Source organism: Mobula birostris, chromosome 6 (assembly GCF_030028105.1).
Source record: "Mobula birostris isolate sMobBir1 chromosome 6, sMobBir1.hap1, whole genome shotgun sequence".
NCBI lineage: Eukaryota > Metazoa > Chordata > Chondrichthyes > Myliobatiformes > Myliobatidae > Mobula > Mobula birostris.
The window spans coordinates 70,505,184-70,521,617 of record NC_092375.1 but is presented as its reverse complement, the minus strand read 5'-3'; the positions used below and the strand labels follow the sequence as shown (position 1 = coordinate 70,521,617).

At 38.9% G+C, this 16,434-nt stretch overlaps 1 protein-coding gene across 9 annotated transcripts in view; it reads left to right on the top strand.

Moving 5' to 3' along the window:
* Positions 1–16,434, top strand: part of map3k7cl (map3k7 C-terminal like) — an 80,393-nt gene that overhangs the window by 48,686 nt on the left and 15,273 nt on the right. For all 9 annotated transcript variants that reach the window (XM_072260603.1, XM_072260601.1, XM_072260595.1 and 6 more), the window contains one exon: positions 11,781–11,896. In XM_072260603.1, coding sequence (XP_072116704.1) covers positions 11,781–11,896 — 116 coding nt within the window. The remainder of the gene's footprint in view (positions 1–11,780; positions 11,897–16,434) is intronic.

The following is a 16,434-nucleotide window of genomic DNA, read 5'->3' as shown; positions in this document are numbered from 1 at the left end:
CAGTGGCCAATTAGTCTTTCACAATGCACTCAGTAACCACTTTATTAGGCAGACCTGCTTGCTAATGCAAATGTCTAATAAGCCAATCCTATGGCAGCACTCTATACTTGAAAGCATGTAGACGCAGTCAAGAGGTTCAATTGTTATTCTTAAGAATAGTGAAGAAATGTGATCTAAGTGACTTTGACCGTGGAATGATTGTTGGTGCCAGATGGGGTGGTTTGAGTATCTCAGAAACTGCTGATCCCCTGGAATTTTCATGTACAAGAATCTAGAAGTTACAGAGAATGGTGCAAAAACAAGAAAAACATCCAGTGAGTGGCAGTTCTATGGGCAAAAATGCCTTGTCAGTGAGAGAGGTCAGAGGACACTGGCCAGACTGGTTCAAGCTGACAGGAAGGTGACAATAACTCAAATAACCAAGCATTACATATGTGGTGCAGTAGAGTATCTCTGAATGCACAACACATTGAACCATGAAGTGGATGGACTACAGCAACAGAAGACCATGAACATACTCCCAGTGGCCATTTTGTTAGGTGCAGGAGGTAACTAATGAAGTGGCCACTGGGTGTACCTTTAGGATTTGGGAAGAAACTGGAGTACCAGGAGAAAACTCACATGGTCAAAGGGAGAATGTGAAAATTCAGTTCACACATCACAAGAAGTCACTGCAGCTATGAGGCAGTAATTCAATATCACCTATATATAAAGGATGGTAACAATTTTGAGCTGCCACAAAGCAGTTCTACCTATCAAATATCAATAATAAATTTTCACTGTTATGAAATCAAGTGAAACTTAATTCTTCATCCTTTATTTCCTCCATTAAAGATTCAAGAAAGTAGGTGTAATGTTACGAGTTCAGAGAGGATATTCAGGCAAACGAGTATAATAACATGGTAGAAGTTCACAGCGTACTAGGAAACCATCATAATGCATGGATTCTGTCAATGTGTTTTCGAGAGTTAGAACAAAAGATTGACTTAAGATGATAGTAAATGTATGTAAGCAGAGAACAAGAACAGGCCCTTCAGTGCACAATGTTGTGCAGAACTAATTAAACTAGTAATTAAGTGGTTAACTAAAATTCTTTCTACCTACACGATATTCATATGCCGCCATTCTCTGTATTCATCTAAGTCTTTCAAATTCTTTCATATTCACCTCCGCTGCCACCCTGGCAGCGCATTTGGGAAATGAAGAAATAAAAACTCATGAAGCATTCTTAGCACAGGAACAGTTCAGTAACCAAACAGCCAGGAAGATGAGCTGATTGAAAAGATTTACAACACGGAGGAATTTCCATTTCATTAACTATGTCTCATGATAAGAGTTGGATGCCTGCCTATTTCAGCAGTTGAAAAGATTAAATTAAAAAGGATAGAAAATATAATAATTAAAATGTAGTTTTAAAGTTTTTGCAAGTCAATAACCTGTATATGCATTTATATGTGTATAAATGCATGTGTACTTTGTTCATAATGAATTTTACATGCATGAATTTTTAAAGGTAACCCTAGAAGCTCAAAACTCATTGGACTAAGGGCATAATTTTTCATTTTGCTAAGTAACAAAGAAACAGAGTTTTCAAATATTGTATAACATGACTTTTTGATTTTGTTTTGGAAATATTATATCGCCAAATATTTTATATTTATCATAAACAGTCATAGGCGGACACCTAGGCTTTATGGTTACAAAATATTCCAAATGATGAAATTACTTTGATACAGAATCATTTACATATGGATATAGGTTACTGCTTTCCGAAAGCCAGAATTACTATCTCTGCTCTCCAGCTGCAATGACATTTTTTGATTTGGCCCCAGTGCTTCACTCTTTTACTGCTCTGTGAGCTGTATCATCCCTGCACAGCTCGAAGTTCCCTATCCCTGCTTACAATCATCTTTTACGGTTTGGTCTGAGCAGCCAACATAGCATTCTACTTCCTTTCTTGGTCCCATCACCTTCCTCCCTCAATCTGTTTCCCTCTCCTGCTTTCCACTTTCCCTAACCTCTGTACTGTTCTGACATCTAGAAACCCGGTTCATTATGTGGTGTAACACCATTCAGATCATTATGAGAAGTAGATCATGTTTGACAACTCTACTGCGGTTGTTTAAGGGTAAAACTAGTAAAATAGATGAGGCGTGGAGTGGAAGACGTGGCTTATTACGATTTTCAGAAGGCTTTTGGTAAGATCCCATGTAGAAGGTTGTTTGACAAGGCTAAAACACATGGAATTGTGGTTAACAAACTGATACAAGTTGAAATTTGGTTAACAGCTTGAAAGCAGAGTGGATTATTGGATGTTTCGTGGGTTGGCAAACTGTTGACTAATGGGGCATCATGTGGACAAGATCTTGAGCCCAAGCTGTTTGGAATCTGTAAACAAATTTAACTGATGGAATCAAATATTATATTTCCAAATCTGCCGATAGTATAAAACTAGATGTGATTGTACATAGGGACAAAAATATAAACTGAATTCAAAGGGTTATAGACATGGATAGACAAAGATGAGAACATGGCAGATATGCCATAATGTGGAAAGCTTTGGGAACGTTACTTTGGTGCACAAAATTGAAAGAGAGTACTTCATTAATGGTGAGCGATTGGGTTATATTTATGTTCAAAGACAGCTAGGTTCCTTGTATGTTAGCACAGTGAGCTAACATACAAACAATTAGGAATGCAAATGGTATGATAATCTTTATTGTGGGAAAAATTGAGTACTAGTGTTAAGATCACTTACAACAATCATGTAGGTCTTGGTGAGACTGCATCAGGAGTATTGTGTAAGTTTTAGTTTATGTATCTGAAACAAGGATATACTTGCCATATCATTTCCTGGGATGGAGTAATTGCTGTACAATGAGAAATCAAATAGAGCAGCTCTGCATGCTCTAGAGTTTTAAGGTGACCACATTGAAACTTGGAACATTCTTAGAGTGCTTGAAGTAGTAGATGCATAGGATCTATTTTCCTTTGCTGTAAGGGAAAGGGCAGGACATTTAGGAGAGAAGTTCCTTACTCAAGGGGTGGTGTATCTTTGGAATTCTCTAACACAAGAGCTGTGGAGGCTCAGTAGGGGGTTGAGTTAATATGAAGCAGAGATCCATCAATTTCTGGATATCAAGTGAATCAAAGCTTCTTGTGGATAGTGCAGGAAAATGGGGCTAAGATAGAAGAACATCTGCAATCTTGATGAACCGAGGAGAAGGTTTGAAGGGCCAGATGACCTGTTCCTGCTCCTGCTCCTATATCTAATATTCCTTAGAGGTTATATCCTTTCACAGCACTACAAACATGATTACAGCATGCTATCTCATCCTCTGTCAGTCTCTTTGATTTTTCTTTGAGAGCCTTGTCTGTTATTTTCTCCCATTTTAGTCATTGCACCATCTCCTTGGCCTCAGACTGCTCTCTCTCCCACTCGATAAATTCATTTGCCCTGGCCTTGCCTAATCAGCATTCAACTAAAGAAACTTCCTGACTAAATCATGAATTTAATTGAAACTAAAGGTCTTATTAAATCCAACATTGATTTGGTCTTGGCAACTCTGGTTATTCCAAACTCTTTTTTTTGGGATATTGTAAAGGATTTTGCCCTGATGACTATGGTAGTAATAGCATACCAAAAAAAAACTAAAGTGGCAGGAATCTAAAACAATTCTTTTATTCATTTCAGAAATTGAATCTGTCGTTGATATTGGATTACATTTAAAACAATGTTATTGTTAATTTGCCAATTGCAGAGAGCTATTTTCTACCACCCCTAGAAAAAACACAACTATGACTCACCTTTGTAGATGAAAACAAGAATTATATATAATATAGCCCAAAGACTAGCAAGGAGACATTGGTGACCATGGTGATATATTTCGGGCTGCTTACAAAATTTCCAAGCATGCCTCTTTTAAATTACTCTCACAGCAATCTGCAGCATGCAATTTTCCTTTAAGCAAAGTACTTTTGAACCGTCTTAATGATCTAGTGATTTCATGATCTTCTGAAGGACTCAGCAGACTTAACTCTCAACAAGCAGGTACATCACCTTTAAGCGGACAAAGGTACATCATTATGGCTGGAAGGGAGGGAAGAGGGGAGGACTGTCACTGGAAGAATGGGCAGAAAAGCTGGGAAATGTATGATGATGCATTATGATAAAAGGATCAATTGTACGTACTATTATCTAAATGGAGAGAAGGTTCAAACATCAGAGGTGCAGAGGGACTTAGGAGTCCTCGTGCAAGACTCACAGAAGGTTAATTTACAGGTTGAGTCTGTGGTAAAGAAGACAAATGCAATGTTGGCATTTACTTCAAGGAGATAAGAATATAAAAGCAAGGAGATGATGCCGAGCATTTACAAGACACTAGTCAGGTTGCACTTGGAGTATTGTCAACAGTTTTGGGCCCCATATTTCAGAAAGGGTGTGTTGTCATTGGAGAGAGTCCAAAGGAAGTTCACGAGGATGATTCTGGGAATGAAGGAGTTAATATATGAGGAGTATTTGGCAGCTTTGGGCCTGTACTCACTGGAATTTAGAAGAATGCAGTGGGGGCAGGGATCTCATTGAAATCTACCAAATGTTGGAAGTATTAGATAGGGTGGATGTGGAGAGGATGTTTCCTATGGTGGGGGTACCCAGAATTAGAGAACACAGCTTCAAGAGGAACAACCCTTTAGAACAGTGGTAAGGAGGATTTACTTTAGCCAGAGAGTAGTAAATCTGTGAAATTTAAACCCGTGAACACTACCTCACTTTTTCAATATATATTTCTATTTTTGCACGAATTTTAATCTCCAATATATATAAACTGTAATTGATTATTTTCTTCTATATTATGTATTGTTCTGAACTGCTGCTGCTAAGTTAACAAATTTCACAACACAAGCCAGTGATAATAAACCTGATTCCGATTCTGATTCTCAATGCTGTGCCACGTACAGTGGTGGAGGCCAATTCTGTGCGTATATTTAAGGTGGAAGTTGATCGTTTCCTGATCTATCCAGCGTCTTGTTAGCAAATGTACAATCACTGGAAACCAAGACTAAGGGCAAGATTGCTGTTTCAGAGGGAAATGAGCATTTGCTGTGTTCATGGAGACATGACTCACTCCGGAGATGCCAGATGTATCGGTAAGACCCAAAGGCTTCCCGATGCACAGGATGGACCAAACTACTGATTCAGAGAAGGCAAAAGGTGACGTTCTGAGTTTCATAAGAAACTCTTTGTGGTACTCAAATGTGGTGCCTTTATCGTAATCCTGATTCCCCCAACCTGGAATATCTAATGACTAAGTGTCTACTTACCAAGAGAGTTCTCCTCCATGATTCTGACCTCAGTTAACATATCACCAAAAGCCGATGGTAATCAGGCACTCAAGATATTGAGCACTGCCATTACCAAACAAGAAAGAGTCCACCCAACACATTTCAAATCATTGTCAGAGACTTCAATCAGGCTTGTTTGAAGAAATCTCTGCCCAATTATCATCAGCATATCACCTGCAGCAACAGGGGTCCCAACACTCTATACTATTGGTATACTATGATAAGGAATGCCTACCATTCCATGCCCAGACTGTATTTCAGAAAATCTGATCACTTGGCCATCCCTTTCCTCTCTGCATACAGACAGAGGCTAAAGAGCAAAGTTCCAGAGATAAGGACAACAAAGTACCAGAGATTAGGACAACAAAGAGGGAGGCAGAGGAACAGCTAAGGGATTGCTTTGAGTCAGTGGACTGGGCCGTGTTCAAGGACTCATCAGATTGAATACAACACAGTTGTCACAGACATTATAAACACAATTGTAGATGAATGTGTCCCCCCAAAATTATTCTGTTTTCCCGTACCAGAAGCCCTGGATGAAGAATAAGATCTGCAATGTGTTGAGGGCCAGATCAGTGGCATTCAGATCTGGTGACCAAGTAAGATAAAATAGGTCCAGGTACGATCTCCAGAAAGCCATCTTGCATGCAAAGTGTCAACTCCGGACCAAACTTGAATCACTGAAGGATGCTTGACAGTGGTGTCAGGGCTCTTACGAAGTGTAACTAAGAGACATAGGTGACTAAACGACATACCCCTAGATGAGCTCAATGCCTTCTATGTTTGCTTTGACTGTCAAAACATGGAGGAATCTTCATGGACTGCCAGAGTCCCCAATGACCCTGTGATTTCAGTATCCGAGGCTGATGTGAGGGTGTCCTACAGGAGGATGAATTCACGAAAAGTATTCAGCTTAGATGGGGTAACTGGCTGAGTACTAAAGAAATGTGCTTATCAACTGACTAGTTTGATCACCGATATGTTTAACCTCTTGCTTTGGCAGTCTGTGGTACCCACCTGCTTCAAGCAGGTTTCAATTATACCAGTGCCTAAGAAGAATGTGGTAACATGCCCCAATGATTATTGTCCACAGTGATGAAGGGTTTTGAGCAGTTGGTGATGAAACATATCAACTCCTGTCAGAGAAGTGACTTGGATCTGCTCCAGTTTGCCTACACATACGACAGGTCCACAGCGGATGCCATTTCATTGGCTCAGCTCTGGAACATCTGGACAGCAAATTTACCTACATCAGGAGACTCCTTATCAACTACAGCTCGGCACTCGATACGATGATCCCCTCAAAACTAATTAATAAGCTTCAAGACCTTGGTCTCAATACTTCCTTATGCAACTGGATCCAGCCAGTTCGGATTGGCAACAGCACCTCCCCCACAATCCCCAACACCACAGGTGATAGAGATTGTGGTGCTCCACAAGACTGTGTGCATAGTCCCCTGCTCTACTCATTTTACACTTAAGACTGTGTGGCTAAGCACAACCCCAATGCCATAGTTTAAGTCTGCAGACGTTGGCCGAATCAAAGGTGGTGACAAATCAGCATATAGGAGGGACATTGGAAATCTGACTGAGTGATTCCACAACAACCTCTTACTCAATGTCAGCAAGACCAAGGAGCTAATTATTGACTTCAGGAGGAGGAAACCACTCCTTATCAGGGAATCAGATGTGGAGACGATCAACAACTTTAAATTCCTTGGTGTTATCATTGCATAGAATCCGTCCTGGGTCTAGCATGTAAGTGCAGTTACAAAGAAAGGATGACAGCATCTTGTCTTCCTTAGAAGCTTGCGAAGATTCGACATGACATCTACTGCTTTAATAAACTATAGATATGTGGTGGAGAGTATATTGACAGGTTGCATCACGGCCTGGTATGGAAACACCAATGCCCTTGAACGGAAAATCTTCTGAAACATAGTGTATATGGCCTAGTTCATCGTGGGTAAAGCCCTCCCCACTATTGAGCACATCTACACGGAGCATTGATGCAGGAAAGCAGCATCCATCATCAAGGACCCCCACCATCCTGGCCACGCTCTCTTCTCCCTGTTGCCATCAGGAAGGAGGTGCAGGAGCCTCAGGACCTACATCACCAGGTTCAGGAACAGTTATTACCACTCAACCATCAGGCTCTGGAACCAGTGGGGATAACTTCACTCAACTTCACTTGCCACATCACTGAACTGTTCCCACAACTTACAGGCTCACTTTCAAAGATTCTTCATCTCATTTTCTCACTTTTTTTTGTATTTGCACATTGTCTTTTACATAGAAGTTGTTTGTCAGTCCTGTTGGCCGCGGTCTTTCACTGATTCTATTATGCTTCTTGCATTTTCTGAGTATGCCTTAATGAAAATGAATCTTAGGGTTGTAAACAGTGACATAGCTGTACTTTGATAGTAAATTTACTTTGAACTTAAAGACATAAATATAATCTTGAGGTAATAGATACCACATACAATAAAAATATTTGAGAGAATACACAACACAGCTTATCCTGTATCATATAAAGCAGTGGTTTTGAATGAAAGAGAAACTTGTTTGCAAATGATAATACATACAATCCCCATGTGCTTGATGATGTGATGGTTGTTTGCTTTTGAAGGAACTGGGGCTGATTGAGGACTGTGCTGTCTTACAGATACCTAAGAATGCTATTACCCCAAAGTGGCGGCTGCTGACATTGCCAGATATATTTGTATTTAATGTTACTTGCTTTGTGAAATTTCTAGCTAAACTACCTCAATATTATTAAAATCACATATATCTTATGCAGTTTTTGATCTACCCACTGCTATTGCCTAGCCCCTACCCTGGCATCGGGGGTATCTTTCCATTAGAGATGAGATGACATAAAGAATGAATAAAAATAACATTTTGCGTGCCAGAACTAGATGGATGTTGTGTTCACACACATCAGATTTGATGGAATGAACTCCATCTGGTGTATATTTGACACAATAAGACTATTACATTTTTAACTCTTTTCCCATCATTTTTCAGTTAAATGTACAGCACAAAAGTTAGCCTTTTATGGAATAAAAATATGAAGTGACAAACATCTGCATTTTTACATGGTTTTTTTGTACAATCCATAGTGAAAGATAAACCCCTCATCCTGTGTTCAGCAGGCTAATTAAAGAGTTCCGTCTCTGTCACTGAACTTCCCTACTCCTCTCCATGTGGTTCCACTTGTCCATTATCCTGTTCCATTTATCACCTTCCAGCCTCTGTCTCCACATTCCCTCCCCCCCGCCCCCCCCCCATGTTGCTTTACTTGGCCGTCATCTCCCACCTCACCTAGATCCACCTATCACCTACCAGCCTCTGACTCATCCCCTGACTCATTCCTCCCCCCCCCCCCCCACCTGGCTCTCCCCTTTACACTCACTCTTTTCCCTCTACGCACTCAGGCCCTGATTCAGTTTCCTAAACTCAAGCATTGAATATTTCTTTGCCTCCTCAGATGAGTTCCTCCAGCAGTTTTACTTCCAGTAAACAGCTAGTTTTATTCTTTATAACAGAACTATTACATTAAAGCAAAGTAATATATTTCCTAACAGTATTAATCATTTTTCAAAAATAACCATGTTTTCCTTTTTAGATTATTTTGCCATAGTCTCTGAAGAACCGTGAGTTGGCCACTCACATTCACATGCAATGCAACATTATGCAATTAATTTACGGATGCAGGTTATACTGTGACTGTGGTGAAGTTACTAAGCCTGATGTTACCTCAGAAATTAGTTTCTTTCAAGCCAGCTTAGTATTCTGTCTGTCTCCTATGTCAATAGGAATATCTTGGAAAAAATACCGTCGGAATGCACCAACAGTAATAAAGTGGATGAATTAATCACACAAATAGATCTAAATTAATATGAGATGATTTGCATTATGGAAACATCACTGGAGGGGGATCAAGGATGGGAACTGAACATCTGAGAGTATTTAGTATCGCAGAAGGATGGGGGGAAAGAAAGGAAATGGAGGTAAGGAAGCACCTCTAGTTCAAGAGGAAATCAACACAATGTTGAGGAAGGATATCAACACAGAGGATGTGGGATGTGTCTGGGCAGAGCTAAGCAACTCCAAGGGGCCAAACTTGTGAGTGAAGCTTGTACGCAAACTCTCAAAATAAGAAGTGATTATGAAAATCGCGTTAACCCAGAAATTAGAGACATGCTCACAGGGTACAATGATAACAAGTAAGTTTAACCTACACGTAGATCGGACTGGCCAAATTAAGAACAAAACAGTGAAAGAATAATTTTGAAGTGGATATAAAACTTTTGTGGATCAATACATTAAGGAATCACCAAATAACAGGCCAAACCGGACTAGTTATTAAGTATTAGGAACATTTTAATTAGCAGTCTTGTTGTTCAGGACTCCTGGGGAAGAAGTGACTGTAATCTGTTTCTTCATTAAAATAGAGGATGATATGGAGGATACTGATATGCGATGGTATGAGACGAGATTTGACTGAAATTGATTAGGAAGTGTTAACTAAAGAGCTGATAGTTGGCTGGCAATGGCAAACATTTGAGGAGACTATGGTAAGACCACAAAAATTACTCATTGTCATCTAGGGGAAGAGAATCAGATGCGAAGAGTAGCTTAACTGTGGTCAACAAGGGGAATTCCTGAGTAGATCCAAGGAGAAAGCATGTATTATTGTCTAACAAAATCTCAAACTTGAAGTCAGTGTAAAATGCAACAAACGGACACCAAAGGAATCACTAAGATGTTGAGGAGGAAACTCCCGTGTGAGAATAAGCTTGCATGGAATATAAAAAATAGTTGGATCTGTGAAGAGAAAAATATTAGTGAAGGGAAATATATGGTGATGCAGGATTTTGCTCAGAAATGTACATAATTTCTTTCTCACAGAAAATATTGCCCAACTCCCCGAATTCTCCATGTTTCACCGTCAACAATCTCTTGTGCCTCCACTAAATTAGAATGATTAGCCACGATCATGTTGAATGGCAGACTAGGCTAGAAAGGCCAAATGGTCTACTCCAGCTAAATTCAATTATTTATTAACTCCTGCATCTCATGGTCACTCTCATCACATTAGCTTCAGTGTTGTCTGGTTGAGAAATCAACGATCTCTTCACAAGTACTAGTCACGGTGTACCTCAAGGTAGACCAGACTTTGCAGCTCCGGTAGGAGTGGAGTTGCTTAATGTTCGCCATGAGTTGCTGACTGATTAGAGCTTCCTATGCAGGGGTTTTGAGTGTTCATATGATTATCTATTGCATTGCCAACAGTTTATAATTGTTTTGCTAATAAGCCATAAAAGACAAGATACTATATTTCAAGAAAAAAGAATTCAGTAGTAATACTTGGAAGTACCACTGTCATTGTGCACCACCCATAGGCAGATAACTGAACCATAGTATCTGGGATGTGCTATATTGCAGATAAAATAATGAGATATTTTTCTTATCAATGCTTATCACTGTTAAATAGAGGCAAAGTCTTAACATACATTTTGCTGAAATTTGTCTCAGTTTATAGCTCCTTCTGGTGTTGTATTTCTTTATTTCTGGTTTCCTTACTTCAGGTTGCTATCTCCCCACCATGTACTTAGACAAGAATGTGCTCCAAGTTTAAAATCAATAACCTGAAATTAAAACAGACAATACCGGACATCTTCATCAGTTCAGGCACGTCTGTGGAAAAAGAAACAGCGTTAGCATTTCAGGTCTGAGTTGTCAGGTCCTTTGTCAGCTTCAGATGTGAGGTAATGAGCATCTGTCTCTTCTCACTGATGCTGCCTGACCTATGTGTGAACTGTGACCTTCTGAAGGCAGTTGTACAAGGTCAATCAGGGTGATTATTCCTCTAATTTTGTTTTTGCTTCTCTGGCTTCTTTGAGGCTGCTTGTTGTAATTTCAGGTCAAATAACGAATTAAAAGAATGCAGCATTACGCAGTGACAGCGACCTCATTGTTCTACTGTCTTACCTCCCTCTCCTTGTTTCGTTTTCCTTTCCTGCTGCAAAAACCATACCACCAAGACAGGTTGGCCGATTACACACTCAGATTGTGTAATGCCCCAGATTTTAAATTTTAGTTTCCCATCTTGTTTTGGAAAACTTCCCAGCCTTCAGTTATCTCTTGTGGAAAGCTGAAATGGAACTGGAGTCATGGAACACTACAGCACAGAAACAGGCTTTTCAGCCCATCTAGTCTGTGCTTGCCTGATCTTCTGCTTAATCCCATCTAGCTGACCCCGAACCATATCCCTCTCATCTACACACCTTATGAACAATAAGAGGTGAAGCCACGTCTAACCACTTTGTGGAAGAATGCTTTGGCATAGATGTGGGCTGAATTTATAACTTGATTGAAAAAATGCATTTGATGCGACACACACCGAGATCCTAATTTCTTTTGCTTCCTAGCCTCTGCAGCCATGCCTCAACTCCAAAGAGTCAATGCTGGTGTTTCAGAAGCACTGCAGGATAGCTGAAGAGTACCACAAAGTGCAGAAAGAAATCGCACTGCTACAGGAACGGAAGTAAGTGAAATATCACATTTGAAATTTCATGCTTTCCCTGGTAATATTTATTCACCCTTTTGCATTAATAACAAATGTTATATTTGTTTAATTGAAAACATTTTCTGGCTTATGAATTATAAGGTGAAAATCAAAGTGTTTTGAAGTACTCTGATGCTTCAGAATGCATGATGTGCTACAGGTCTAATCCCCAGATGACAACGAAAGCAACAGTAGGGCACCGACAAAGGTGGAAGGAGAAATCAAACCAACTTTCTGCTTGTGATTGTTACTTGTTGATTACTATTGGAAAGCATATCTATGGGTGTTTGGTTGATGACACCTCACATGTTGACTCATATTCTTCCTGCTCTCAGTTAATCTGAAAGCACCCTTGGAGGTCCAAAGGGTGTCAGCACCTGCCTCCAGGAAAAAAGAAGGAAAATGAATCATCTGTTTTTAATTCTGTGAAGTCACTCATTCATTCACATCTTAGTGAAAGCAGAACCTGCAAGGCTCCCATTACATTTCGTTCGTGGAGTGGATAACCACATGACATGTGGGATATGCTTCCAAAAATCATCTGTCTACAACTTCCAGGAAGCACATTCACCGCTCTTTTCTTTCCTGACATTTTATAGCTATGACAACACAAACCATATTCTTTTTTTCAACGTATTGTTCTTTTCTTTTTCTCTTATATATGACTTCTCTGCTCGACAACTCCTTGCGAAAATATCGTCCATGGACAGGGACCATCTTTTGCTGACTCAGCAAACATTATTATATTATGCTCAAAATGTCAAAGAATGGGAGAATTTTGCACTGGATTGATGGTGAGGCTATCATAAGAGCAAATTAGATATAGGCTGTTGCCAGGTAACAAACAAATTCTTTTACAGATGCTCAGAAGACGAATTTGTCAGAAAATACACATAAATCAACCTATGTGGAATCATATCTTTACAGCATTGTACTGAATGGCTTTGAAAGATAAGAGAGCTAAGAACGAACAATTAGTAAAAGGGGAGAGAAAGTGGAAGCTAGTTCTGCTCTCCATCAGAATGAGCATACAGTACATACAAACATCAGACTTTTGAATTTAATAATAATCTGGGAACTCATTTGTATGCCCAGGTGTCTGTAAGTCAGGTTTTCATAACTTGCTGACAGCCTATTGTAGCATTCAGAGCATGCACCCACTTCCAGAAATTTGAAAGCTGCAGCTCAATTTGCCCTGAACTTTTCAGTCCACATTGTAACACTGACAAAACTTTCCAGATAGATTCAGGAATGAACGTATGAGTATGAAGGTGCCGTGTTTCTCCGTTATTATCTATTTGATGTCCATTAGCTATAGCAAAAATGGGGGGGGGGGGTCTGGTGTATTCAAATGTAGATTATTTTACCAAAAGAAAAGATGATAGAAAATAAATTCTGTAGCCGTGAACGTAATTTTACAAACATGGAGTCTCATTCATTGGAATTTATGTTGGACGTTAATGTTTTTGAATTTTTTTTCTGCCCAGGTTATTAAACATATAATTTTTTTTCCTTTCCCCTTCCCCCTCCCTTTCATTCACTTTTAGTATGCAAGTTAAAAAACATTTTATCCTTGCTGGTTTAAACTCTGCAGGATATGGTTTTTAGTTTAGCACCATTAAGGATTCCAAAGCACACTCCATGTAAAATTATATGGATTGAAAAGTTGTGTTTTCCACTCAACCCACATTAAGCATAAGTTTGCCATGAACAAGTGCCATTGGGTAGCATTTTAATTTTTTTTTAATTGCTTGATCTATTTAAAGGAAATAACCTTTATTGAAATTTATTCAATATAGCAGAAAGTGGGTTCCTCTGGAAAAATACTTTTTAAATCAGATAAGATTAATCAATTGAAAATATTTTAAAATTATGACCTTTTTAAAATATTTGGTATATAATAGTTTTTTAAAACAAAATCACTTAAGACATTTCACAATGTAGTAATTAGTTGTTTTGTGTCCTAAACTTTCATCTCTGAAGCCTTTTTAAAAGGCCTGAAAACAGGGCATTATAAATAGAAAGTCACCCAGGAAGCTTGGCCGGTGTTGTGCCTCTACCGCATTATTAGACTCGAGCAAAAGACAGGTTGAATCATGTCACACTGAATGCACTTTGCATTAAAATTCTGCAATCATTTGTACTAATTCCACCTGTATTAAGAGAAGTGCAATTAATTCACTTGTGAAACTGAGATGAACTTCCAAGCCTGCAGGTCACAGTCTGGGTTCATTGATCTGATTGGTTGATGAAACAGACTATCCTGCACCTGATGGCATTTACAACAGCTCTCCTGTAGAGAGTACTGTTGGATTAAAGGCCTGAGATATGTACTGAGGTATTTAGTGAAATATACAATTTTGAAAGTGCTGCTAGTTGCTGAGAACAACATAAATGAAGTAGATAATATTTCTCAATGATGCACAATATAGTATTTGTTTTTATTTTGATACAAGATAAAGAAGAAACATACCCAATTTCCAATTACAGGAGTAGAGAGTTCATAAATTTATAAGATAAATAACTTTAGCTGAGTTCAAAAAATGGCTCAAAACAGTTAAGTTCAGAGAAAATTTAAAAAAAAAGATGTGCTGGTGGTAATTTTGATAAGTTGAGATTCAATGATGTGGTAAACTACCATGCTATGAATGCCCATGATGGAGTGACTAATCTGCTGTAACATATCTTACTGTTTTACTGGCTAAATTCAGTATTTCTTGCATTGGTACCATGATTTTGGACAGCAGATCTCTTGAACTTAATTCTCTAATGCAACTGTAAATTCCATCTTTAGGAATCTGCATTGGACAATGTAAGGAAGTTTCATTTCATACTAAGTGATTATCAAAGGATCATGACTAATTAACTAGTTCACTTACTATTATTTAAATGGCTTGTTTTTGAAACACTTCTGTTATTTTTATAACTCAATTGACAGAACTACTGGTACAATCAGGGTTATTTCTACACTATTTGCACCATGTACTCAAAGATTTTGTATAGCTTATGAGTGATTATAAATAGATTAGATTATGAATACATGAATGGTAAATTAAATGTATCCACAGTATATCAGATATCAGGGCTGAGTATGCAACACAGTAACCTAAAAAGGTAGAAGTCTGTTGGGAAACTATGTGTATACTTATTTTGTTCTTGGATGAATTAGACTTTTCATAGATTGGAAGACAAATAGCAATTTCTAAATATTAGATCAGCTAGTTATTGATTTGCACTATATTATCTTTTCATCATGATTAATGGTCTGAGACTGGTGAGTATTTATCCTTAGATATATTCTTTCTGCTTTGCTTTCAATTTTCTTCTTTCTTCTCATCTCTGAAAAAAAGTCATTAACCTGAAACACTAACATTGTTTCTATGTCCTGAAATTCTGCCTTAGCTGTTGAGATTTTTCAGCATTTTCTGTTTTTATTTACCAATACTCTCTGCATTCTGGCCTGTGGACAAATTCTTACTCATACAGTTACTGACCCTTAAAATTCCATGTTCATCAGTTTTTCTAACCAGCTTTGTGTATGGGAATTCATCATGCGGAAGACACCTACTGCATTCCCTTCATCAATGTTCTTTATCACCACTTCAGAAAAATTCAGGCAGAGAGTTGAAAATGCTTTGCTTTTAACATGTCTGTGTTGACTCTCCTCTATCAACTCAAAGTTATCTGAGTAGCCATTAACATTCTTCCTGATCTGAAAGAGAGAGAGAAAAAAGTTATTGGAAATCTGAAATTAAAAATAGAAAATACTCAGTAGGTCAGACAGCAGAAGCATTTTCTCTGATGGTTATTTCTGTAAGTTTCCCACAAGAAAGAAAAACACCTCCCATTTGAATAGAGGCTCTTCCTTGTTAAGTTAATTGCCAGTCTATTCTCATACTTTCTCTTTGTCTTTTACATTTCTCCCTTCAGCTTACGATCAATGAACAGCAAGCTGACATAGGTGTTTGCATTGTCCAGGTGATCTAAAGCCTGTGAAGACCCACTGAGGTTGCGTCTGATGTAGACCTATTGTGGCGAAAGGCAAATTGCAGTGGGTCCAGTCCTTGCTGAGGCAAGAGTTCATTCTAGCCATGACCAACCTCTCAAATTATTTCATCTCCGTAGATGTGAGTGCTACTGGGCGATAGTCATTAAGGCAGCTCTTCTTAAGCACTGGTATTATTGTTGCCTTTTTGAAGCGGGTGGGAACTTACAACCGTAGCAGTGAGAGGTTGAAAATGTCCTTGAATACTCCTGCCAATTGGTTGACACAGTTTTCAGAGCCTTACCAGAAACTCCATTGGGGTCTGCCATCTTGAGAGGGTTCACCCTCCTTAAAGACAGCCTAACATTGGCCTCCAGGACAGAGGTCACAGGGTCACCGGATCTTCACAGCTGTAGTTATATTCTCCATTTCAAAGTGGACATAGGAGGCGTTGAGCTCATCTGGTAGTGAAGCATCGCTGCCATTCATCTATTGTGTTTCACTTTGTAGGAAGTAATATCCTGCAAACCTT